The sequence below is a fragment of the Nelusetta ayraudi genome, unplaced genomic scaffold (genome assembly GCF_046127955.1).
Source record: "Nelusetta ayraudi isolate G7.1 ecotype Tasmania unplaced genomic scaffold, CSIRO-AGI_Nayr_v1 ptg000042l, whole genome shotgun sequence".
Lineage (NCBI taxonomy): Eukaryota > Metazoa > Chordata > Actinopteri > Tetraodontiformes > Monacanthidae > Nelusetta > Nelusetta ayraudi.
Window position 1 is genome coordinate 18,385,752 of NW_027466092.1, and position 22,972 is coordinate 18,408,723.

The 22,972-nt window shown below is 45.5% G+C and overlaps 4 protein-coding genes and 1 long non-coding RNA gene across 7 annotated transcripts; 3 read left to right on the plus strand and 2 right to left on the minus strand.

Moving 5' to 3' along the window:
- The first annotated feature begins 1,767 nt into the window (after positions 1 to 1,767).
- On the plus strand, positions 1,768 to 3,969 carry LOC142894046 (uncharacterized). The gene is made up of 4 exons (XR_012927766.1): positions 1,768 to 2,080; positions 2,630 to 2,725; positions 2,812 to 2,874; positions 3,111 to 3,969. It is a non-coding gene; the product is annotated as an uncharacterized LOC142894046 (long non-coding RNA).
- rpp30 (ribonuclease P/MRP 30 subunit) lies at positions 3,218 to 7,525 on the minus strand. The gene is made up of 13 exons (XM_076035163.1): positions 7,424 to 7,525; positions 7,014 to 7,168; positions 6,567 to 6,625; positions 6,361 to 6,417; positions 6,068 to 6,133; positions 5,895 to 5,966; positions 5,726 to 5,815; positions 5,107 to 5,223; positions 4,980 to 5,009; positions 4,850 to 4,887; positions 4,638 to 4,717; positions 4,227 to 4,301; positions 3,218 to 4,124 (listed from the first exon to the last, which is right to left on the minus strand). The coding sequence occupies exons 2-13, from the start codon at positions 7,093 to 7,095 to the stop codon at positions 4,069 to 4,071; spliced, it is 822 nt and encodes a 273-aa protein (XP_075891278.1). The 5' UTR covers positions 7,096 to 7,168; positions 7,424 to 7,525; the 3' UTR covers positions 3,218 to 4,068.
- Positions 7,427 to 10,601, plus strand: LOC142894042 (uncharacterized). Of its 3 annotated transcripts, none has more exons than XM_076035161.1 (5): positions 7,427 to 7,577; positions 8,533 to 8,692; positions 9,119 to 9,177; positions 9,249 to 9,348; positions 9,421 to 10,601. In XM_076035161.1, exons 2-5 carry the CDS (start codon positions 8,551 to 8,553, stop codon positions 10,434 to 10,436), a joined length of 1,317 nt encoding a protein of 438 aa, XP_075891276.1. In that variant the 5' UTR covers positions 7,427 to 7,577; positions 8,533 to 8,550; the 3' UTR covers positions 10,437 to 10,601. The 3 variants fall into 3 exon arrangements, with proteins under 3 accessions (XP_075891276.1, XP_075891274.1, XP_075891275.1); XM_076035159.1 differs by lacking the exon at positions 7,427 to 7,577 and adding an exon at positions 7,604 to 7,913; XM_076035160.1 differs by lacking the exon at positions 7,427 to 7,577 and adding an exon at positions 7,604 to 7,913 and having other exon boundaries at positions 8,539 to 8,692.
- Positions 10,602 to 11,155: 554 nt separating this feature from the next.
- Positions 11,156 to 17,108, minus strand: noc3l (NOC3-like DNA replication regulator). The gene is made up of 21 exons (XM_076035158.1): positions 16,938 to 17,108; positions 16,095 to 16,299; positions 15,763 to 15,871; positions 15,476 to 15,630; positions 14,847 to 14,915; positions 14,613 to 14,743; positions 14,039 to 14,200; positions 13,800 to 13,893; positions 13,554 to 13,729; positions 13,346 to 13,474; positions 13,138 to 13,269; positions 12,968 to 13,048; positions 12,763 to 12,863; positions 12,607 to 12,679; positions 12,448 to 12,511; positions 12,302 to 12,373; positions 12,040 to 12,221; positions 11,793 to 11,921; positions 11,599 to 11,696; positions 11,440 to 11,524; positions 11,156 to 11,362 (listed from the first exon to the last, which is right to left on the minus strand). The coding sequence occupies exons 1-21, from the start codon at positions 16,944 to 16,946 to the stop codon at positions 11,210 to 11,212; spliced, it is 2,409 nt and encodes an 802-aa protein (XP_075891273.1). The 5' UTR covers positions 16,947 to 17,108; the 3' UTR covers positions 11,156 to 11,209.
- A 1,632-nt stretch (positions 17,109 to 18,740) lies between these two features.
- Positions 18,741 to 20,097, plus strand: ch25h (cholesterol 25-hydroxylase). The gene is made up of 2 exons (XM_076035165.1): positions 18,741 to 19,211; positions 19,309 to 20,097. Exons 1-2 carry the CDS (start codon positions 18,789 to 18,791, stop codon positions 19,639 to 19,641), a joined length of 756 nt encoding a protein of 251 aa, XP_075891280.1. The 5' UTR covers positions 18,741 to 18,788; the 3' UTR covers positions 19,642 to 20,097.
- The last annotated feature ends 2,875 nt before the right edge of the window (positions 20,098 to 22,972 follow it).

Here is a 22,972-nt window from a genome sequence, read left to right on the forward strand (position 1 = left end):
TACTCAGTTAATAGAGTCTAAAGAGAGATCAAGTACATGTCCGTCCTCTTGCTTCATCTTTGTCCACCATCAGTGCTCTGCGCAGTCGGTTATTTTAGATTGACCAGGAGTTGACTGCCGGGACTTCACCACTAACTTTGCAACATGAAGGTCTTGTCCTGGCATGGGCAAACTACGGCCCAGGGGCCATTTGCAGCCTGGCAAGCTTTTTAATCCGACCCACTGAACCTGAAGCAACTGTGTTAATTCTAAGTAAGATCATAAAATAAATGTATTTCATCCATTTTTTCCAGCGTTTCAAGAGTCATTTCAATAAAGGGCTAAATACCGTGGGGCTTCAAAGACACATTTAACTTTGCTTTTATTCATTTTCAGTTCACAAAGCACATGTTTTCTACATATCCCATGATATATGTTTTCCTCCAATAAGGTGGGTCACCAAAACACTCCATGCATCTGCTCCTGCTCCGGTCCGGCCCCGCTGTCAATTTTAAGAACCCACAGTGGCCCACCAGTCAAAAGGTTACGGGGGGAAATAATATTAGCATCAAGTTTATAAAAACAAAACGAGTTGGCCTTTTCTGTTTTATGCTCTATCTATTTTTATCATAATACGAGTTTAATTGACTTTACAACGATTGCATTTTGTATTGTATGGCCAGATGGAAAGATGTGGAGGTTGAGCCCAGTTTGTCTTTTTTGAGAGAGTTTTTGAGTGTGTGAATGTTTTGTTATTGGTGTCATGTGGTTTTGTAGACAAAAATGATTTAAAATTAAATTAAAATCCTTATAAAAACAAAAAAACAAAAAAAACAAAAGTTTTGCCGGTCTAGTCAGTTGTATCTCAGCAAAACTCCACGTTCCATGAAGGTGATACGCAACAAACATTACCCTGTGGGGTCTAGAAAGTGTTAACCACCTTCTTATAACATTTTATTGAAACCTTCTCACGAAACCTAACTGCAGAACGAAACTTTAACACTCTGCCGCCCCCTGCTGCTCATCCTGCCTCACCACCGCGCACTTGAGGTCGAGGGACAGAGTTTTACGGGAAATCGGCGGGAACTGCAAAACAATGACAAAGGGACCAAAATGCACAGTAAAATAATGCCATAATAGTGCACTGCTGAAACCCAAGCATCTCATACACCACGATGAGAACTGGGTTCAGTCTCGTTCTTCCACATCCACCAGTGTGGCAAGTGTGGCACAAGTTAAAATAAAATACTTCTGAATAAATTTGCTAAAATGTTATCAATCAACACAAGAGGAAAGACGGGTCCAACTTTTATTAAGAAGACAGACTCTAGGCACAAGGCAAGCATGACATTATTAATTTTTTTTTGGAAGGGGGAGGGAGTTGAGGGGGCAGGGGGGCGTTACTTGCAAATGAACGTTCACATTAAATGCCCAACAGTTAATTGCATGGAAACTACCGGTGTATGGGCAGATTTGGTCCAAAACAGACTCCAACGTGTTTCAATTTATTAAAAAAAAAAAAAAAAAAAAGGTGGGCAAAGGTAAACACATTTTCCGTTTTTGTGTAACATTTCAAGATAAGAGCATGAGGCCCACTTCTTAACCTTGATTATTGATTTTGTATAGCACATCAATGTTATAAAAATGTGCTCTGAATTATATTGCTATGATATATTTATGGTACTTAATTTGAATCATTTTCTCTTTCATGGTATAAAGATGAGGCGCTATGACGTAACGATGGCGCTTTTAATGTGAAAGGACACGCTGTTCCGTTACCGGAAGCATTGTTGTTGTTGCTGCAAGTGAAAGTTGCCGGTCAACAGAAGGTCGGACATCAACAATAGTTAGCGTTTAACAGCGTGGCCGACTTTGGTCCCTTGCGAGCGGGAAAATTGCCTCTTCCGGTCAGAATTTAAACAGATAAACTGCTTTTGGGGGATATACTGCTGGCCGTGGTTCGCGTCGAGTTGAATAAGCTGAAGCCCGTTTGGACTCACGGTTAGCTCTGTTAGCTGCTAGCTTTGTTAACATGCAGTGCGCTAAGTTGCTGAAGAAAAGGAGTTTGGAGGCGGAGCTAGAGCCTTGGAGCTGCAGACCGGTAAGACGATGATGAAGATGATGATTGACGGTGGTGGTGTGTTCGTACCGCGCTTGACATTTCAATGAGGTCAAGTCAGAATCAAATGCTGCTCTCCAGTCACAGAAGAAATGATCGAGCAGAAATCGGAAAGAAATTTAACAAAAAATGAAAATGAGCATGTCTTCTTGAACTTCTTGAACGTAGCTGTGTAGATAATTCCACTACATATAAATCGCACTCCGTAGTTTTATGTTTATGTGCACATGAACATTTGTTTAGCAGGGCCGACCTCATAATTCATCGAATGCTTGGCCTTTCTTTTAGAATTCCGTTTATAAATTGCACCTCTGCATTGCGTGGAGTTACAGATACAACAAGCAAGTATTATTCTGACACCCCAGATTGTCCCCATTGTAATGGTTGTCTGTCAGTCTTATGTTTGCAGATGACGTGTAGTTGTGCAAATCCAGGATTATCTTAAAAATAAAGTCACTCAGCCTATGTATTGCAAAGCACAGGTGATGCAGGTAACTTGTTACTTAGAATTGTGATGACAATGGTTTTCAGAAGCGAGTATGTCTAGAGATGGAGCTCCTCTCAGCCGAGTGTCCAATGGAGACATCCCACACGTTCCCTCTGTCCAATCAGCAGCAAGAACAGCAGGTGTGCACAACACGCAACAGGAATGTCACGTGTTTGCGTTTCTGTTGGTCTTTATGAAAACATATTTCTGACTTTTGTTGACACAGATTGATGTGCTCCAGCCCAGAGCTTCTCCACTCTGCTGCCCCCGTTGTCTCGGAGGAGAACCAGTGAGTTTGTGTGGTTGAATAGTCAGGGGGTCATAAATGTTGTACCTTTGGATAGTCATATGACTACTGTTACTGTGACCTTTAATAGCATGCATGTTAAACATTCAGGAATGTGTGTGTGTGTGTGTTTGTTCAGAAGTAGCTTGCATTAGTCAACCACAAACTAGCATGTTATCAAGAAACTACTACCGCTCAAGCACAGCAAATTAACAACTTTGATTTTGTCATGTTATCAGGGCCACATCAACCACATCCTGGGCCACTGAAGAACGTTGGCAGAGGAGCAGGAGGAGGAATCAGCGCAGCACATACCAGGGCATGTGAATTCTTCAGGGATTAAGATAAAAAAACAAAAAACAATTTGTTTGTATTACACATAATTTTTGGAATAAATCTAATTTGTCATGTGTTAGACACAGGATCAATAAACCACTCCAGGGTTCGGCATGCCCTAGTTCTCCCACATTACATGTAGTTAGTTCACATGAACCATCACTGTGTAGCGTTTTATGAGCCAGTTGATGAATAATCAGTAATCAAATTATTGATAAGGTTCATGCAGAGCAGAGGGACAAAGAAGCAAAAGTAACTCCAGGAGACCTGATTGAACTTTGAGAAATAAAGTATAAACTACGTACTGTAACTATATACAACTATAAATGGACTATAATCAGAGGAACCAGAAACACCACCAGGCACCTTTTGTTAGAGGTTGGTTGATTGATCGATGCGGATAGTCATGAAAATAAGCTTCTTTGTGTTTTTAAATACCAAAGGTATTAATGGATGGAAACACTGTGCGTTTTGTCATTGATTCAAATGAAAGAATGACTGAAGTTTTGGGGGGGGGTGTCTGGTAAATGAAGCCTGACAAAGTTTTGTTGAAGTTTTTTTTTTTAGATGTTTGGTTTGTCACAGATTGTTAAAATTAGGTTTAGAATCAATGGTGTTTTTATATGAATAAAAGGGAAACTGAACCTAATGTTTTTACCTTTATATTTTGACTGAATGTAAAGCAGCTTCCTGCAGAACTATTTTTGGTAATTTCCTGCCACATGTGTACCAGTTTTAAAATAAAACGCGACTGAAACTGTTTTCATATGGGCTTTTGTTTGTTTTTTATTAAATGTAAACCAAAAAAAAAATCACAAATTCATGAAAGCTGTCTGATTGTGCACCCACTAACAGCACCCCTCAGTTGTCAATCAAAATCAGGTCAGGTCTGGCTTTCTTGGCCGGAGGAGATTCACCTGTAAAAAAAAAAGAAAAAAAAGCTTTAACTTCTTGTCTGTTCGAACTGACCTAAATAAAGACAACTTAAGAGTCTGTGAGTAATATGGAACTGGACTTACTGTCTGCAGCAGGCGGCGCCACCTGTTGACTGCTCCTGACGGCGTAGACGATCCCTGAGACCGTCCTCCGGGTTTCTATTGCAACATTACACATAGATCACAGCTGTGCCTTGACAACAGGGCTCAGTGCACAACAGTGGGTCGCAGAGCTCTTCTGATTGAGTTGCAGTTTCCTTTTTTAAAATAAAAAAGGTGGGGTTCAAATATATATATTTATAAAGAAAATGGTGGGTATTTACTTTGCAGGGCACACAATTCAATTCAACAATTTCAATAATTTATTTACTAGACATGATAGGCGTGACGTGGAATAAATTTGGGTCGCAACTTCATTACAAGGGAAAAAAATGTGAGTCCTGAGACCCCACCAGGAGTTCAGAACCATTGTTCTTGAGGGTCTACGGGAGTTACCTGCATGTAGGACAGCTGATCGACAAGTGGAGGAAATGGCCTCTTTAGCGTCTCCGTCAGATAAACCGAACAACAATCCTCTGAGGGTCAGGTCAGGAGAACAGCGTGTGTCTCACACACACACACACACACACACACACACACACACACACACACACACACACACACACACACGGGGGAGAATCACAGAGGTGGTGGAAGCAGAAGGATACAGATTGGTGACATCATAGGGCCCTCTGAGCTCCAGAGCCTACCAACACACATTACCAATTACTGATTAGTTATTGTGATGGATTTGTTGTTTTGTTTTGTTTTGTTTGTTTGTTTTAAATGCAGACTCACAGTCTCAGCAGCGCTGGACAGGATCACGTTCTGAAAAAAACAAACACAGCCGAGTCACTGCAGGTGTTTCAGGCTCTGCCTTCCCTTGCAGGTCAGTGATATGTCCTGACACAAGCAGAACACGTACCTTCCCTTTACAAATGTCCATCATAATATTAGCGTTGGCAATGGTGTATCGCCTCATGGTGGAGTCCCTTATGGCTGCAGCGTACGTCACTTCAAAGACCAGTCCCCTCTCTATAGCCTGCTCACAATTAAAGAAGAACTCGTATTAGCAATCTTAGCCCCAAAATTGGTTCCACTTGATGGTCAGAGAGGAACAGCAAGAAAATAGATAGAAACACGCACCCTGAAATAATAATAATAAAAATAAAAAAAAAACATTAAAGAGGTGCATGGCCCAGGCAATTTGACACAAAAAATAAAATCTAAAAAATAAAAAAAAAATGAACAACAGCCCACAACACTCACACAGTGCAGAAGACATAGTCTAAACCTGTTTGTGTTTGGTCCTGGATGCCTGTCAGTAAGACTATAAAAGACTTTTGAGATGGACACTTGAGTCCTCCCGGCTGTTTTTCATTTTTTTAGAGAGGAATAGCAGTAATCATAATAATATATAAGTAACGGAGACAGTCACAGGTAAGTGGGGAAAAGGTTACTGTGATTAAGCACTCTGTTACAAAGTCTCATGAGTCACGATGCTCTCATCAATCATTTTTAAATCAAGATCAAAAACATCTCACCCCATTGACTGGCGCCCTCTTCAGGATGAAAGGCAGCCTCTCTGTCACAGGGACGCAGATGATGTCAACGTCGTAAGTCATGCAGGCGGCCTGCAGGAACAAACAAACACTTTAAGATTGCACTCGTCACCGGACTTGAAGAGTAAAGTTACTTTAGTGTGAATCTCACATGAAACAGCTTTTCTGTGCTCAAGTGCACAGCCAGCAGGTCAAAATTCCCATAATCCTCTGGTTTAGGTCTCTGAAGACATGTGCATTCACAGTTGGTGGTAAATATCACTACAGAGTGTTAAAATTAACTTCTCCTCTTCACGATTTATCTCAAAATTAAGTACCACTTACTATGTGACTGGCATCTGACATCATAATGGTCAGTCTGTTCAGTACCCTGATTGGACGAGAGCGACCCTGAGGGAGAAACACAGAGGTGAGGTCATTAAGACATGACTGTGACATCATCATGGCCATCACTGTCATTTCCTGGGTCTCATTTTAGGGGCTGAAGTCCTTCAGCAACAGAGAAAACTAGGACCAGGAAGAACGATTAATTAGGAAGAAAGTACAATTAACTTATCAGAAATATAACATAGTGAGCCAACAAATGTAGCTGAGAAACAACTGGCGAGGTGTCTCACCTGCACCACCGGCAGCTTGTCCATCACATCTCCAATCGGCAATGGAGAGGGAAGCTCCTACAAACAGGGGGTTTCAAACAAAACGTTAAGTCAATGTGTCTCCTGCCATTTCTCCTGGAACCTGTATGGTTTATGACTTAGTTGAAAAATGGGACTGTGTCTATTTTTATAAAGTTTTTATTCTCCTGCACTTCCACAGGGCTCACCTGTTTCTTCTTCGTTGATGGGTCAAACACATAGTTGATTGCGATTGTAGAAAACCCGACTGCAGAGAGAGACAATCAGTTCACAGAGACATATATTTTACTTGGAATACAACCATTTATTAACGTCATATCACTCCAGTTAACAATCGTGATGAATGTAACCAGTTTAAGGCACGTTTCATAAAAGTACAGCTTCCTGTGAACCACGGTATTTGATATTTTGATTCCTGAATAGACACGTAACTTTAACTAAGCTTTCCTACGACGGTTGACAACATAAAGGCTCAGTGTTCGGCAGTTGAGGGCAAACCAAATACAATTGTAACATCGATTAGACATGTGTCCAATCAGCTGCTCGAACAGCGACTAGCTCTAAATGCTAACCGAGTTACTGTTACGAAGTTCTTGCAGTGAACTCGGACGCTGGCTCAAAGTGGGAGGACTCACGGTGAGCTGCCGTTTCTATCAGACTCCGCAGATGACTTTTCTCCGGAGTATAGATCACGTTTAGATCTATAAACACGGCCATGACTCTAAGAGTGCTGCTGGCCACATGCGGGAGTCGAACGGCTTGCTGGGAGATGTAGTCTCCGAAGAAGAGGCTACGAAGGACGAGAGGAAAAGTTAAACTGCGATGTTTTGCATATATTTCTTAACGCCGTTGCTGCAGCAGTTTCACTGTGGGATGGAAAAATTACAGGAAGTCAGCTGAACAAAATAAAAATCTGTGTTGACTTGAGGATTTAGTACGACTGGTTCCGGATGTGTAGGGTAAGTAAGGGTGCAAGTCCCCTCCCGCCCTGGTGGTGTCCTACTCCATCATTTGCGACATAACGACCGAGGGATGGTGGGGGCACCTTAAAAGGGTTGCGTCGTCAAATCTCGACCTGAGAGGTTTGAGTGACGACGATTGTCTCCGTAATCTGTGTCTGTTCCTTCTGTCCGGTGCAGGAAAGATGTGTTTTCATTTTGACAAGCTACATTTTCATCTGTTTCCGGTTGTACCGGAAGGTAAACTACTCTGCACTTCCCACAGCTCCAGTTAACTTTGCTCGCCCGGTGTGTATGGTGGATTTCATCACCTCGACCGGGTTTGTTTGTTTTTTCGTTTCGTATGAAATTAATGGAAAGTGGCGGCTGCTAGTCAACAAGATGAGCGTGTCCACGGCCCTTCACACTCAGTTGGCCGCCGTCATGGAGTCTCTGGTCCACGCAGCGGTGGCGGAGCTCAAGAGGCTGATGGAGGGGAGGTCGCAGCTCCTCCTCGGCCTGGAGCTCCGGTGCCGCTCCCCTGGACAGGAGCCCCCGCAGGTGGATAAAGTGCAGGTGGACAGCGGAGAGGCCATGGTGAGAGGATATATGGCGTGTGGTCGTTTCGACTCGCCTTATAGTGTGAAGTGTTCTTCAACCCCTGTACCGTGGCACACTAGCGTTACTTGAGGTCATGTCAGGTGTGCCGTGAAAAATTATCTAACTTCACTTAATTTATCGTGTGTGTGTGTGTGTGTGTGTGTGTGTGTGTGTGTGTGTGTGTGTGTGTGTGTGTGTGTGTGTGTGTGTGTGTGTGTGTGTGTGCGTGTGAACTTTAATTGATGAGTGACTGATTTAAATGGAATGTGAGTCTATTTTCCTCCTTCAATTCCTTCAAGGATATCAGCTTTGTGGCATCTGATCAACTGAGCGAGTATAAATAAATGAAGAGACTATGTTGTCATTATTAGGCTAAAACCTGTCATTTTATAATATTTTTGTGTCGTGCCATGGGATTTCTTTCAATGTAATGTGCCGTGGCTATCCCTCAGGAATAGCAACCGGGTAATGAGTGACGTACCCGATTTTGGTATCCACACCACTTGTCCTGTCCTTGATGATAGGCAGTGTGTTATTTTGATATTGAGTGGGCATGATAACAGTTCTCTTTCCATGTTTGACTAACCCCCCAAGTTCTTGTTCCCGTCTGTACCAGGTGCAGTTCGCCTCAATCATGGAGACTTTGGGGAATGAAGCCCTGGGCAAGATTATGAACGTGGTGGATGAAAGCAGACAGCAGGTGGAGCTGGACTCCAGGAGAGGGAGCGGGAGACCGCAGACCAGCGTCCTCAACATTCTGAGCAGCAAAAACGTTGGTATGGACAGTACACTGAGTCACACACACACACACACACACACACACACGCGCACAGACACGCACACAGATACAGTTAGTTAGGAAGATTAGGAAGGCACAGGCACCATATGCAGCCCTCTAAGCTTTTTAATTTGCCGAACTTGAAGATATGATATTAATAGTAAGTAAGTCATGGCACAGCTGTATTTCATCAATTCTTTTTTCAGTGTCATTTCAATAAAGAGCCAAATACCCTGTGGCTTCAAAGACACACATTTTGTTGTCTCTTTGCTTTTGTTCATTTTCAATTGACACTAAAACTACATGACATGTTTTCTACATATCCCACGTATTTATAGGCCCCTCCGTCAAAGTTTAGGACCCACTCTGACCCACCAGTCAAAAGGTTCACCCACCCCTGCTATAATCTGATGTGTTTTCTCAGAGGCTGAACACTCGTATGGAGCCCGGGTGGAGAGCGCCTGCACACAGAAGCCCACCCAGGTGAGAGTCACTGCAGTCAAGTTGTCGACCTTTGATGTGACGTCTTTGCCTGACGCTGAGAGTCTCTGCAGGTCAAACCGGAAGTGGGCGGCCGAGCGGAGGCCCCTTTCGTCCCCGCAGTCTCGCTCAAAGATGAAGGAGGAAACATCAACCTGACGACCATCACAGAGAGTCAGTAGCCCGTCACTGCCAGATGTCTCTCTCAATGTAAAAAGCACCTGACAAGACCGATTTTTGCCACAGGCGCCCGAGTCGAGGCGGACGAGACGGCGACCTCCGACCTCCCGCAGGACGACTGTGCTCTGCCGGGCTTTGTACTCAAGAGCGTCACGTGGAAGTACTTTCAGTGCGCGGCGTGCGGCAAGTCCTTCACGTCGGAGAGCAACCTGAAGACTCACCAGCGCACCCACACGGGCGAGACGCCCTTCACCTGCGGCACCTGCGGCCGGGGCTTCCGCCAGCAGCAGGCTCTGCGTAGTCACGCCCGGACGCACACGGGCGAGCGGCCGCACAAGTGCGGCCAGTGCGGCAAGTCCTTCTCCAAGCAGACGCAGCTGAAGACGCACGCCGTCGTCCACACGGGCGAGAAGCCGTACGGCTGCGACGTGTGCGGCCGGCGCTTCAACCTGCCGCAGAACCTCAACCGCCACGCCCTCACGCACACGGGCCAGAAGGTGTTTGTGTGCTGCGACTGCGGCAAGGGCTTCACGCGGGCCGTCACGCTCAGGACGCACCAGCTCATCCACAGCGGGCAGAAGCCCTTCGAGTGCGAGCAGTGCCTCAAGACCTTCCGCCACGCCGTCAACCTCAAGAACCACCAGCGCATCCACAGCGGCGCGCGGCCCTTCGCCTGCGACACCTGCGGCAAGAGCTTCCGCCAGTCGGTCAACCTGAAGATCCACCAGCGGATCCACACGGGCGAGCGGCCCTTCCGCTGCGCCCAGTGCGGCAAGACGTTCAGCCAGCAGAGCAGCCTGATCTCGCACGGGCGCACGCACTCGGGCGAGCGGCCCTTCGCCTGCGGCTCGTGCGACAAGAGGTTCAACAATGCCAACAGCCTCAAGCTGCACGTGCGCGTGCACACGGGCGAGAAGCCGTACGGCTGCGACGTCTGCGGCAAGGCCTTCAGCCAGGGCAGCCACCTCAGGACGCACCAGAGGCACGTGCACGCCGGCGGCAAGCAGTTCATCTGCGACCGCTGCGGCAAGAGGTACTCGGACCAGCGCAACCTCAAGCTGCACAAGTGCAGCTACGCCTGACGCACACCCACTCACACTCTGGTGGGGCGGCTGTGGTCATGCAGGAACCTGACCTCAGTCCGTGACGGCGTCATATCACAAATGTTTAGCTCAGGACAAGAACTCCCTTGTGTCAGCTGCAGATCATCTTTGTATTAAATATTAAAACTGCCAGATGAATAAAGAGCTCCAAGTTTGTTTGGTATTCATGGCACAAAGCCGAAGCCACTTGAAAATCTCAAAACAAGAGGAATGTTTAAAGTTGTTTAAAAGTGTGTAATGTTTAGAGATTTCTAAGAAACACATTTTAGATTGCAGTGCCTTTCACTGTCCCTCCCCCTCCTGAGCTTGCAAGTGAGCTACAGTGGCGTGCACACCCAAACCTGGATACCTCGTCTACCTTCTTCTTTGTTAGTGCATTTATAAGACACAAGCAGTCACAATTATGAAACGTGCTGCCAGGTGGGCTGGATTGTCCACACCAGGCTTCCTTAGAAACATGGCGGTGCAAGATGGCAGCTAACTGAGAGCTAGACCCTTGTTATACGTAAATTCTTATGTGTATGAGAGCCGTTCTGAGGGTAGGAAAACAAAATTACTTGTATTGCACTGCGAGTATACACTTTTAATAATGTATTTATGGGCAGTATATGAAGCTTTTACCAATATGAAAATCCTAAATCAAGCCAAATATTACACACTGGACCTTTAACCTTTAACAGATTAGAGAGGAGACCAAGTTTAAAAACCAGAATACTTTATTTACAGTTAACGTTATTTGAAGGCAACACTATTCATTGTGTGTGATTTAATGTACATGTTGCCGTGGGAATCTGTGTCTCAGTCTTGTTAAAGTCCAGCTCGGCTTCCTCTGTGGTTTTCAGGACGCTCTCAGCCTGTCTCTGCAGCTGGTCATCAAAGAGCGTCGCACCAATTACAAAACGATCCTGAAAGAGAAACTTTATTGGCAACCTGCAGGTGGGAACAGTGTACTGTTGACTTGGGATGCGTTAAATATTCTCACCTTTTTCTTGGTGGCGGGCAGCGCCACTGGAGGGTTGAAGTTCATGTCTTTAACAGTGTAGGCGTTAAACAGCTCCACTGGGGACCTGCACAGGAAGCGGACACTGATTGATCTGCACTGGCAACACACGTATCCACACAGGAAGTCAGAGGATCGTACCTGCGGCTCAGGTCGACGCTGAGCGCCGCCTGTCCTTCACTTGGAGCTCCCTTACTCAGGTGCCGTGCCATCTTCTGCACCACTGGGTGGTAGTGTTTCTGTCACACATGGGCTGCTGTCACTAAATGAATGCCTGAGTAGGAAGTATCCTTGTGTGTGTGTGTGTGTGTGTGTGTGTGTGTGTGCGTGCAGACCTGCAGAGTGTGTAGCTCCCACAGTGACGTGTTCCGGGCATTGCAGTGCTCAGGTTCGTCCAGCTCTGGTAGGTAGAAGCCACTGCCTTGAACGTTGTTATCCAGTAGCAGGTCACACTTGTGGAAGGCCTGGCACACAAACACAGTGTTATAAAAAAGACCTGTAAATGTTTAATGGCCTGAGTGATGCGTTTCAGATCTGTAAACAGAAGGTATGATGTGTCAACGCACGCACATACACACTCACATGCATGCTGGCTCTGCCGGCGGCGAGCAGTCCCACGCTGGCGTTGGGCAGCACGTGCATACTGAGCATGCTCAGTCTTTTCATGAACGCCATTGCCCTCTGCAGGGTCACCTGCTTTTTGCGGCGAATCAGCATTGTGTCCAGGCACTGCAGCACGATTCTAATGTCGTCACACGGTGCCCCTGGAAGACAGCAGCTGGCTGTGAGCTCACAGTGACTCAACTTCAGTGGTTTGATTTGGAGAGGGAAGATGTCAGCTGACCTGCGTGGAGCTGTGGCAAGATCTTGTAGAGCTGAGAGTAGAAGTTCAGCGGGTCGATGTTCAGAACATCACCTGATGCAAACAACAGGAAGCTTTATTGACAGGTCAAACACAATGATATAAAATACACACACACAGACACACACCTTGTCCCGACAGGATGGTGAAGACCGTCTGGATGCAGTGGAGACTCTCGCGATTGCTCAGATCCTGCAGAGACATTGTCAGAGTGACTCAGCATCAACTCAGCTGATTCTGTGAGGGAACAAGGTCACTGTGGGGGAGGGGCCGGAGATAATACTCACTCCTGATCGGATGTGGTTCTGCAGCACATTGAGCAGGTCATCAAAAAACTCCAGGTTTATAAGGTGAGCAAAGCTGACAGGAAGTGACATCACAGTCAGTATGGTGTTCTCGTTTGGGTGCCTTTGTGTGTGTGTGTGTGTGTGTGTGTGTCATACTTGGCCAGTCCCTCCAGTACAGCAGGAAGCAGCACAGACTTCTGGGCTTTCTTCAAGATCCTGAAGTAAATGAGGAAGACGATGTTCAGAGTCTCTGTGTGCTGAGGAGAGACAGAAGATGGAGTGAGAGGAGGAAGGTTCACTTTTGGTTACGTTAGACAAACCGGTGATTTGCTTTTTGTTGTTATTTGCAAGGTGGACTCACCAGTTTGACCTTCTTCTCTTTGCTCTCTGAAGCTTCGGCCTCCAGGAGCTCCTTCTCCAGCTTCTCCTCTGCCTTCTTCCACTACACACACACATACACACACACAGACACGCAGACAGGTGAGCCCAGGAGACTGGTGCAACACTCAGCTGACGAAGCAAAGTCTTTACCTTCCTCTTCATCCTAGACAAGTTCTGCTTCTTCTCTTTGTTGTTCATGAACTTCTTCTTTGGTGCCGTGTCCTCCATGTCCTTCTTTAGCACCACTTCCTGGATCCTCAGGCACAGCAGCGTCTTCAGCACCTGAGCGGGAGGTCACATGATCTCAGCCTGACATCACAGACAGCAGCTCCAACTGGGCCCCGCGTGCCGCGTCTACCTCTGGCTTCATGTTGTAGCTTAAGCTCTTGACGAGGCCCGAAATGACTCGCACGGCCGCAAGAGAGGCCACGCCCACTTTGTCCTGCGTGAAGAGCTTCCTGAAGGCGTCGCAGCACATGGTCGACACCTGCAATACACGACCCCCACCTGAGCAAATCGCAACATACATCAGGCGCCATGTTGTGACGCACAGCCAAGAGTCCGACCTTTGGGTTGCCGTCGTTCATCAGAGGGGCGAGGGCCACGATGATGTTGTTGTGGAAGTTGAAGTGCGAGAGAGCCAGCAGCAGCTCACACAGGCAGCGGATGGCCACCTCGGCCAGGCCACTGTACGACTCCAGCGCCACTGCCTGGCTGCGCTTCCTCTTCTTCTGTTTCCAGTCTGGACACGGAGAGGAAAACTGAGCGTCCGGCAGACGAAGCTGTGGTCACCCGTTGCTGCGGCGACCTACCTTTGATGGTCTGCTCCAGGTCCTCCAGGTAGAACTTGTACTGACTGACGAGAACCTCTTCGAACTCTCGCAGCTGCTGGGTGTCCTTCTTGACCTGTGCACACAGCGGGAGCCGGCCAAAGACACACAACCATCACTGCAACGAGCCGTTTGGAACGTCGCACAACCAACCGTCGTCAACACACTCCGCAGTTTAACACACTTTCACGGACATGACTTTGTGTTTTACTTCCCGTTACCTTGGCACTCTTCTCTTCAGCCGTCAGGGGTCGGATCCTGTACGTGGGGCTGATGTCTTTGAAGATTTCCATCAGAGAAACCATCACCAGCTTCCTGACCGTCACCGCCACACAAGGTTCTGCCTCCATCATCATCCCACGCAGCTCCTTCAGCCGCTTCATCTGAGCGTGCACGCACAGAAACGCGTTACATGACGACACATGAACACCATAATGACTGATGCAGTGCCAATAGTACTAGTCTATTTTGGTAGGGAGGTTTACGACTGCAGTGATATTGCAGTGCCTGCAGTGGGCCACAAGACTCACACAAAAGTCATGATAGAAGTTTACCATAGGCTACTTTAGCCCACCTGGCTTTGAACCCTCGCTCTTAAGGCTATCTCTCAACTATATTGAATGGCAAGGTGTAAGTTGATTGGTATGGCAAAAGACACACACACACACACACACACACACACACACACACACACACACACACACACACACACACACACACACACACACACACACACACACACACACACACCCAAAGGGAGGAGGTGTGCGACTTCACAGCACTGGGCCGTCTTACGTTGCTGTAGGGGTCGGATACGATGGCCGACCCAAGGCCCGCAATGCGCAGCTTTTTCTCCTTGATCTTCTCCAGTCTGAGCATGTCCAACTCTTCTGGTGTGAGGTGCGCAGTGCTCTCTGGCTCCTCTTCTGAGCAGGAGGACACATTGCAGTGAGAGAGGTCCAGCGACGAGTGGCACAAAACACACACAATATGTTGTTGATCGAGTCGGAGTAGCTCAAAGTTTCTTACCATCTTCAACTTCCTGCTCCTGCTCAGCAGCTTCCTCTTCCTCTTCCTCCTCTGGCTGCTTTTGGATCACTACACAGACATAAAAAAAGAAAAGAAAAGTGAGGTCACTCACAGGGGTAGAGCCCAAAATCAAAGTACGAGACTGAGCCTTTATTAAGTACAAAAGCTTGCTGAACTGAATCCAACCTAGCCACAATGGAGAATCATTCTGCTTCATCCTGCTTCCGAGCAGGATAACCAGGCCAGGATTATTCTCAGTCATCTAGAACTTTTGCTCTTACTTCAATTATAAATTAACTTATCATTATATAGTCTTCAGAAAATGTGCGTCATTATTTTCAATATTTAAACGATTTCAATTTTCACATTAAAAACAAAAATTGAATCATAATTACAATCAGGGCGAGTGTAACGTTGCCAAAGGTTTAACAATAACAATGGTTATGTTCAGTGAGATCATACAAAATGGTAAAATGATATCACAAAGGCATCATCAATCAAGCCTTTTAAGATGGACATAAATTTAGCAGGCTGTCCGGACTATTAGCTAACAAGGACAGCCTGCATTTTCAATTATTGCTGCCATGCACTTCTGGAGGATCAGCGAGTCTTGCGCGTGTTTATTTCACCTCTCTCGACGCTCTGCGGCACGATGCCCCTCTTGTCTTTGATTGGCAGCAGGTGGACAACCTCCTTGTCCTCGGTTCTCGCCATCTTGTGGGGAATCTTCTCGTAGCTTCGCACCACATCTGAGCTCCGCTTCTTCCCGCTGTGCACAGGGGCGCTGGGCCACACCCACAGGAAGAAACAACCCTGTCAGTGTGTGTGTGTGTGTGTGTGTGTGTGTGTGTGTGTGTGTGTGTGTGTGTGTGTGTGTGGGGTCGTCCAGTGAGGTTCAGTGCACATATTGCATTACCATGACGATAAGTCTCTGCGGATGAAAGAAGCCATGTTGCTCAGATCTTCATCATCCAGCATGTCTGAAGGCAGAGTCTCCAGGAACTCTTCCTCGTCCTCCTCCTCCTCTGTCCATTGAACACACAAGTAAAGCATTATGGGTTATTTTGAGGAGGAGTAACAGACAAAGATTTACGTCTAAAATGATTTTCAACCCCAAAATTATCGTCTGACAATTAAATGCACAAAACAAAGAAACACTTGATTACACACAGGTAGATTCTGGTCATCAAACAAACTCCTTGTCGTTCATAAACAGAGACATTTTTGTGTCAGTTCGCACACGCTCACCGGGTCTCTTCTTGTACGTCTCCAGGGGGCGGGGCACACTCAAAGCAGCATCCTTCATCGCCTGCCTCAGCTTCTTTTGCTCTTTGCGCTGCTTCTTGGCAGTGTTCTGCTGCTTCATCTGACGGTTCTTCAGTTTGTTATCCAGCTTCACGCCGCTCGTTTTCAACAGGCGGCGGAAAGTCGGCCGGCGCTTCTTGGAGCGGGGCTGCGGGGAAACAAGTCGAGACGTCAGCACTTGATCATGTTGAGTTTTTGCAGTCCTTACACGTTTTTCATGCTAACCAATTAATATGCATGTGTGTGTGTATATATGTACTCAGGTAACTAATACTGATACCAAGGAATACTGATACCAAGGAAAAAGTAAAATAAAAAGGTAACGCACTGCAACATCGTTGAGAGCCATTAAATTACCAATAACATTCAATGAAAATGAGTTTTTCCTGAAACAAAAAGCTGATCAGACAAATAAGTCAACATGAAAAATCCGTTTGATAGATTCCGTAGGATCGACTCCATCGTCATCTGCATACTCTTCTTCCACACAACCAACTTCGTGTCCTCTCTCAACACACACACACACACACACACACACACACACACACACACACACACACACACACACACACACACACACACCATCTCTGGCTTTATCGATCAGTCATTTTAAAACTGTACTCAAAACTGACTTCAGACCAGAAAAAACTAAAAGACTAAAAAAAAAAACAACTAAAAAACTAAAAAACTAAAAAAAAACTGCCCCGTTTGACGGGGTCTCTTCGGACCACTTATTTTAACTCCGGGGGTGAAAGTAATGAAGTGGGTCGTCTCCGGCTGACTTACCGGACCCATGATGTCGGAAAAGTTGTGTCCTGCTCCGCGTCTTTACTGCCAACCTCTGTCGACTTCCCCCGGCGTATTTATTCACGGGTATTAGTGTGTTTTGGTGAAGAAGCTCCGGTTTGTATCCACACGTGTGTTGACCATAACCAGGAGTCACGCCGACAACCGGAAGCACTTTGGAGAATGCGTTGGTTGAGAAAACAGCGACACTAGCGGCGGGAGGAGAAACAACTTTTCATACTTGGATAAATACTAGACTAGTATAATAATACAATAATAATACGACTATGCAATTGATGTGTTACAGTGGAAAACAGTACATGAAATAGAATCATAAATATTCACATTTTCTCAGACGATCAATGATTTTTAGCTTAGCTCATAGACTGCTTTGGGTCATGCGAGAAAGCTCTTACTTATAAAACACAGAAACATTCCTAGCAAACAGAACGACAGTAAAAAAAATATTGTTGTTTTTAACAATATAGAACATTCTTGAATGTGGGGAAACTGCTGTTGGTAAGTCAAAACAGCCGCTTACACTGTGTTATTTTTGTTTAATATTTATATCAACCACAAATTTGTGATTTTGCTGAGTACATAAACTGAACAAGTAGGAAAATGTAATTAACTCGGTGGTTGGTTTATTTTTTTTACAGCCTCCCACTGTACTTTAGGCTTGGATAGTGGCCCTGCATTCATACACACCCACTTCCTGTGTCCTAGGGCTGTATACTGCAAAGGCTGCATTTGCAATTTGCGATTGCTTGCTGGTGTTGCAATAATATCATAAACACCATAATCCAGAGATGCCATCACGTGTAGTCTGCATATAGCAGTGAACACTGTTGAAATGGCCGTATGGAATCATTTTTATGATCTGTTTAACTTAAAATATGTCATGCACACAATAATAGCACTCATTAATCCACAATATACAGCCACTAACATAGAGGGCATCAGCTCATTCAGGCTAAGTTCTGGTCCTTCAGTTCCCATAGTGGCCACATGCTGCTCAAACCTCTCCTCAAAAAATATTCACACAGCCAACTCAGAAATTTTTCAGTTCTTATGGAAGAATAAAACCCATTACATCAAAAGATCTCAACATGTTAAGGAGTATGACAAATGTGGTATCAAAGCTCCAGAATTTCAATGATCGGTACATTTAGAGTGAACTGGATATTTTTTATTGCCTGTTTGGCACAACCAAACTCCATATGGGTCCACATTCCAAGATCCTTGTTTAAAAAGATAGGATGTTTAGATTTCATCTTGAAATGTGATTTTAATGTGAACAAGATCCCCATTAAATTGTCCAATTTTCAAAAACAAATCCTTCATTTTTGGAAAATGATATTTGCCCACAACTTTTCTCCTCACAGTTTATGGAACAATAGAGTAATCACAATGAACACAAAATCAGTCTTTAAAAGTAATTGGTTTGATAGAGACATTATATTTGTGACTGACTTAGCAGTAACTAGCTTAACTTCAATAATATATATATATATATACATATATATAATATGTATATATGTATGCTGCTCAAAGTCGCTCTGAATGTGTCATCTCCTCTCCATTTCTTTTCTCAGACATGAATTTCTATCTATGACCAGAGATCAGTGTGTCCTGTGGGGGTGCAGAAAGACATGCGCAACAGAGAGTTGAGAGAGAGACAGGGCGATTTCCATTCACATACACAATGGAGCAGCGGGTTTCCCCACAGTCAGGTGACTTTTTAAAAGAGGAAAAGGAAGAGTCCTTTTAAGGGCACATGGTAGGTGGGGCACAGTCTATAAAAGAAGCTGAGTGATCAGAGCACACACACTGCTGGATGGGGAGGTCAACATGTTTCTGCAACCCCTGTGGAGCCTCTTGCTGCGCCATTCCTCCCTGCTGCGCTCCCCCTTCTTCCCCGTCACCTTCTCCTTGTGTGTCTTCTTGACCTTGTCCCTCCCGTTCCTGCTGCTGGATCTGCTGGCCTCCAGGTGCGCTCTGGTGCGCCGGTACAAGCTGCAGCCCCAGAGCTCAGTCAGCTGGGGCTCAGTGTGCAGCTGCCTTTTCCTGACGCTCTACAACCACCTGGTTTTCATCTTCCCGCTGACGCTGATGCACTGGTTTCTGATTCCAGTCCATCTGCCCCAAGAGGCTCCTCTACTTCGCATCCTGCTGGTCCAGGTGCTGGCCTGCGTGCTGCTCTTCGACTTTCAGAGCTTCACTTGGCACCTGCTGCATCATAAGGTGCCATGGCTGTACCGCCACTTCCACAAGGTCAGTGCTGAGCTCACAGCACAACAGTTGATCAGTGGACGATTGAACTACTTCTGATCTGTGGTGGATGAATTCTAAATGCGTTTTTCTCCTACAGGTGCATCACACCTTTTCCTCCACCTTTGCGCTGACTGCTGAGTATTCAGGGGTCTGGGAGACTCTTAGCCTGGGGCTGTTTGCTGCTGCCGCCCCCGTCCTGCTACACTGCCACCCACTGGCTGGGATGACCTTCTTCGTGGTCAACATCTGGTTGTCAGTGGAGGATCACTGCGGCTATCAGCTGCCATGGGCCCTTGACCGCCTGGTGCCCTTTGGCCTGTATGGTGGGGCCTCCCACCATGACCTCCACCACATCCACTCCAGGTGCAACTATGCCCCCTACTTCACCCACTGGGACCTGCTGGCTGGCACACTGCGGAGAAAAACCTAAATCCATCCATCCATTTTCAATACCTGTTTCTTCCTGAGCTCAGGGTCACGGGGCTCTGCTGGAGCCTCTACCAGCTGTCATAGGGCGACAAATCTACATCATGATCTGTCAAATGACCTGTTTGGTCATTCCTCAGCTGTTTATCATCTTTTACATTAAAAGACTGAAGTATTCAGTGTTAATATTTATTATTTATGTTTATATAGTTATCAAGCATTTCAATTATGCATTGTTTAATAGATGAAGGTGTTTGTATCCTATACAGACTTTTTTTTAATTATTCTACTGTTTGTCTGTTTTTGTTTTTTTTTGTTTTTGTTTCTGTAATATAGTATCTTGAAGCAGTATTATCTATATAATTCTTTTATTTTTATTTATCTCTTAAATTTGAAGAAGGATCAATAATGTGAAATTGCCAATAAGCTATCAATAAAACTCTATTAACAACAACAAAAGCTGCACCTCACTGTTTTTAATCTATAAACACAAGTGCTTAAGTGCTTGATCCAAATGATATTGGGATCAATTTCAAATGTATTCAAGTGTATTTCAAATCTATATGAGTTCATCAAAAGAAGTTTATTATTGAACTTTATCTCAGCTTAGGTCACAAAGACGGACCAAATACCATCGCTCAGACCACTTGTTGGAGCTTGTTAGATTTTGCCTGGAGTGTGACTCAGGTTCGCGCACGTTCCCACATACTTCCTGTATGTGAGAGTGTTTTCTGTCATGAGGTGGATCTTCAACAATGATTAAATTTAAAACACATATTTAAATAGCAGTGATTCTCTGACGAACAATTCCTTTATGTTTACATTTATTTCATTTCATTAAAAAAAAAAAAAAAGTTAACTGTGATTTTCAGCAGCATCAAAGCTCTTAGCCTGCCAGCATGGTGGCACATGGAATGTAACCTGCGACGATTGATGAGCACAACTGACAAGTGAGAGACAAATGTGGGATGTGTGACACACTAATGTGTTTCACAATATGAAACAAATGATCATTAACGTTGTCACTATTTGCACACATTATTCACACACACTGAAATGTATACTCATATTGTGCCCTGTGATGCTCATAGTAACTGACTCACGTTGCTGTTCTGCAATTTACTAGTTAGCTTACTTGGGAGGCTCAGTGTGCGCTGAATGAGTCATCTCGGCCAAGAGGACAGACGTCACAGAGTTGGAAATTCATTCATTCATTCATTCATTCATTACTATACCCGCTTCTTCCTGAGGTCAGGGTTACGGGGAGAGTTGGAGATTCCGCTTCAAAAAAATAAAAATAACAGGACTTTCCCAAAATGGAGGTGGAAGGAAGGGGAAAGTCCAGAGCCAGAGAATGTCCATGGAGGAATTTGACTAGCCCACACCCATAAAGGTTTCACTAGATATATATCATATATATATATACTGGAGATAGATTTACAAATTTGTAGTACTAGCTACTTCACCATGACGTGACTTCAAAACTACTTGTGAGGTTTTCAGGTTTCATTTTGTGCGTCATAAACTGAAAGTCTCAGCTGCTATCTAGATTTGGATCTCAGACCACCTGTACAAACAAATCTCCTCCTAAACATCTCGACTGAGTTTGCCAGGGCCTTCTGGAGTTCATCCTCGTTCACGTGTCGAGGCAGGAAGACAAGGACAGTCAGTGCAGACATGAAGATATTTTCATATTACAACACAGATAATCGGCTGACTTTCAAATGTCACCTTTCCCCACCTGCCTTTCTGACTAATGCGCACGAGTGCATGTTTGTGCACATAGTGTACGTGTGTGAGAGAGTTTGTGCAGTTTAACAGCGTAAACGTTTTTAAGAAAGTACACAAAATAACTGATGGCCCAACACACGTCCTTCACGTGTGTTTTAACCTCACGCCATCAGGAAAGCCCTTCAGATAGCCTGCGTGTAAGACAAACAGAAGGAAGTCATTTCTTAATTCCAGTGGCTGTTTGTGTAGTGAACAGCCACTGGATAGGAAGGATTCAGCTTGATAGTAGGTGGCTTGATGTGTGTATCCACAGCAACAGACTTAGCATGGATTGTGGTTATCATGCGCTTGGACATTTCTACTTATTTATCTGTTCGCAGGGATTTTTGTTTTCACAGTGTCATGTACGTATGTATGTTGTCTGCTCAGCGTTCTATGAGTTTTATGTGAATGAAGTGACATCGTATTTACGCTTGTAACGGTTTCAATTCCAATTGAATTGAATTTGGGCGACACGGTGGCACAGTGGTTAGCGCTGCCATCTCACGGCAACAAGGTTGTGAATTAGATTCTGGGCCTATAGGGCCTTTCTGTATGGAGTTTGCATGTTATCTGCGTTGGTTCTCTAGGACTGTGGTGCCCAACCCCCGGGCCTGGGACCGGTACTCTAGCGCAATTTGCAACAACCCCCGCCCCATCAACAATTCTTCCTCTGGACTTCAGCGTGATCTCCAACACACACCCCCCGCCAGGTCAATGAAAATACTGTCTGGCATTAAACCGGACCTTGGTTGGGGAACGCTGCTCTAGGGCACTCTGGCTTCCTCACAGTCCAAAAACATGCATGTGAGGTGAATAAGGAACTCTAAATTGTCCGTAGGTGTGTGTGTGTGTGTGTGTGTGTGTGTGTGTGTGTGTGTGTGAATGCAAATGATTGTTAGTGGCCCTGCCCTGATGAACTGGCAAGTTGTCCAAGGTGCCACCCTGCCCTCACCCTAGGACAGCTGGGATAGGCTCCAGCAGACCCCCGTGAGCCTGGCCTCAGGAAGAAGCGGGTATTAAAAATGAATTGAACTGAATTGAATTGAATTGAATTGAATTGAATTGAATTGAATTGAATTGAATTGAATTGAATTGAATTGAATTGGGCGACACGGTGGCGCAGTGGTTAGCGCTGTCGCCTCACAGCAAGAAGGTCGTGGGTTTGATTCCGGGCCTGGGACCTTTCTGTGTGGAGTTTGCATGTTCTCCCTGTGTCTGCTGGGTTCTCTCCGGGTTCTCCGGCTTCCTCCCACACTCCAAAAACATGCATGTGAGGTCAATTGAATATTCTAAATTGTCCGTAGGTGTGCTTGTGAGTGTGAATGGTTGTTTGTTTCTATGTGGCCCTGCGATGAACTGGCGACTTGTCCAGGGTGTCACCCTGCCTTCGCCCTAAGACAGCTGGGAGAGACTCCAGCAGACCCCCGTGACCCTGAATAGGAATAAGCGGGTATTGAAGATGAATGAGATGAATGAATTGAATTGTGTATATTGTGTGTTGGTGTGCATTTCACTTCCAGTAACCTGTGATGGACCTCCCATATGGTGTCAGAATGCTGTTC

Coding starts and splice junctions, on each gene's coding strand:
- rpp30 (XM_076035163.1), bottom strand. CDS start 7,095: ATGGCCGTGTTTATAGATCTAAACGTGATCTATACTCCGGAGAAAAGT. Junction 5,010..5,106: donor TGGACATTTGTAAAGGGAAG/GTACGTGTTCTG, acceptor TGTTTTTTTCAG/AACGTGATCCTGTCCAGCGC. Junction 4,302..4,637: donor ATCAGCTGTCCTACATGCAG/GTAACTCCCGTA, acceptor ATGTTGCAATAG/AAACCCGGAGGACGGTCTCA.
- LOC142894042 (XM_076035159.1), top strand. CDS start 7,632: ATGGTGGATTTCATCACCTCGACCGGGTTTGTTTGTTTTTTCGTTTCG. Junction 7,914..8,532: donor TGGACAGCGGAGAGGCCATG/GTGAGAGGATAT, acceptor CGTCTGTACCAG/GTGCAGTTCGCCTCAATCAT. Junction 8,693..9,118: donor TCTGAGCAGCAAAAACGTTG/GTATGGACAGTA, acceptor GTGTTTTCTCAG/AGGCTGAACACTCGTATGGA.
- noc3l (XM_076035158.1), bottom strand. Junction 14,744..14,846: donor GGAGCAGGAAGTTGAAGATG/GTAAGAAACTTT, acceptor CCTCCTGCTCAG/AAGAGGAGCCAGAGAGCACT. Junction 13,475..13,553: donor TGAACGACGGCAACCCAAAG/GTCGGACTCTTG, acceptor CGTGTATTGCAG/GTGTCGACCATGTGCTGCGA.
- ch25h (XM_076035165.1), top strand. CDS start 18,789: ATGTTTCTGCAACCCCTGTGGAGCCTCTTGCTGCGCCATTCCTCCCTG. Junction 19,212..19,308: donor TGTACCGCCACTTCCACAAG/GTCAGTGCTGAG, acceptor TTTCTCCTACAG/GTGCATCACACCTTTTCCTC.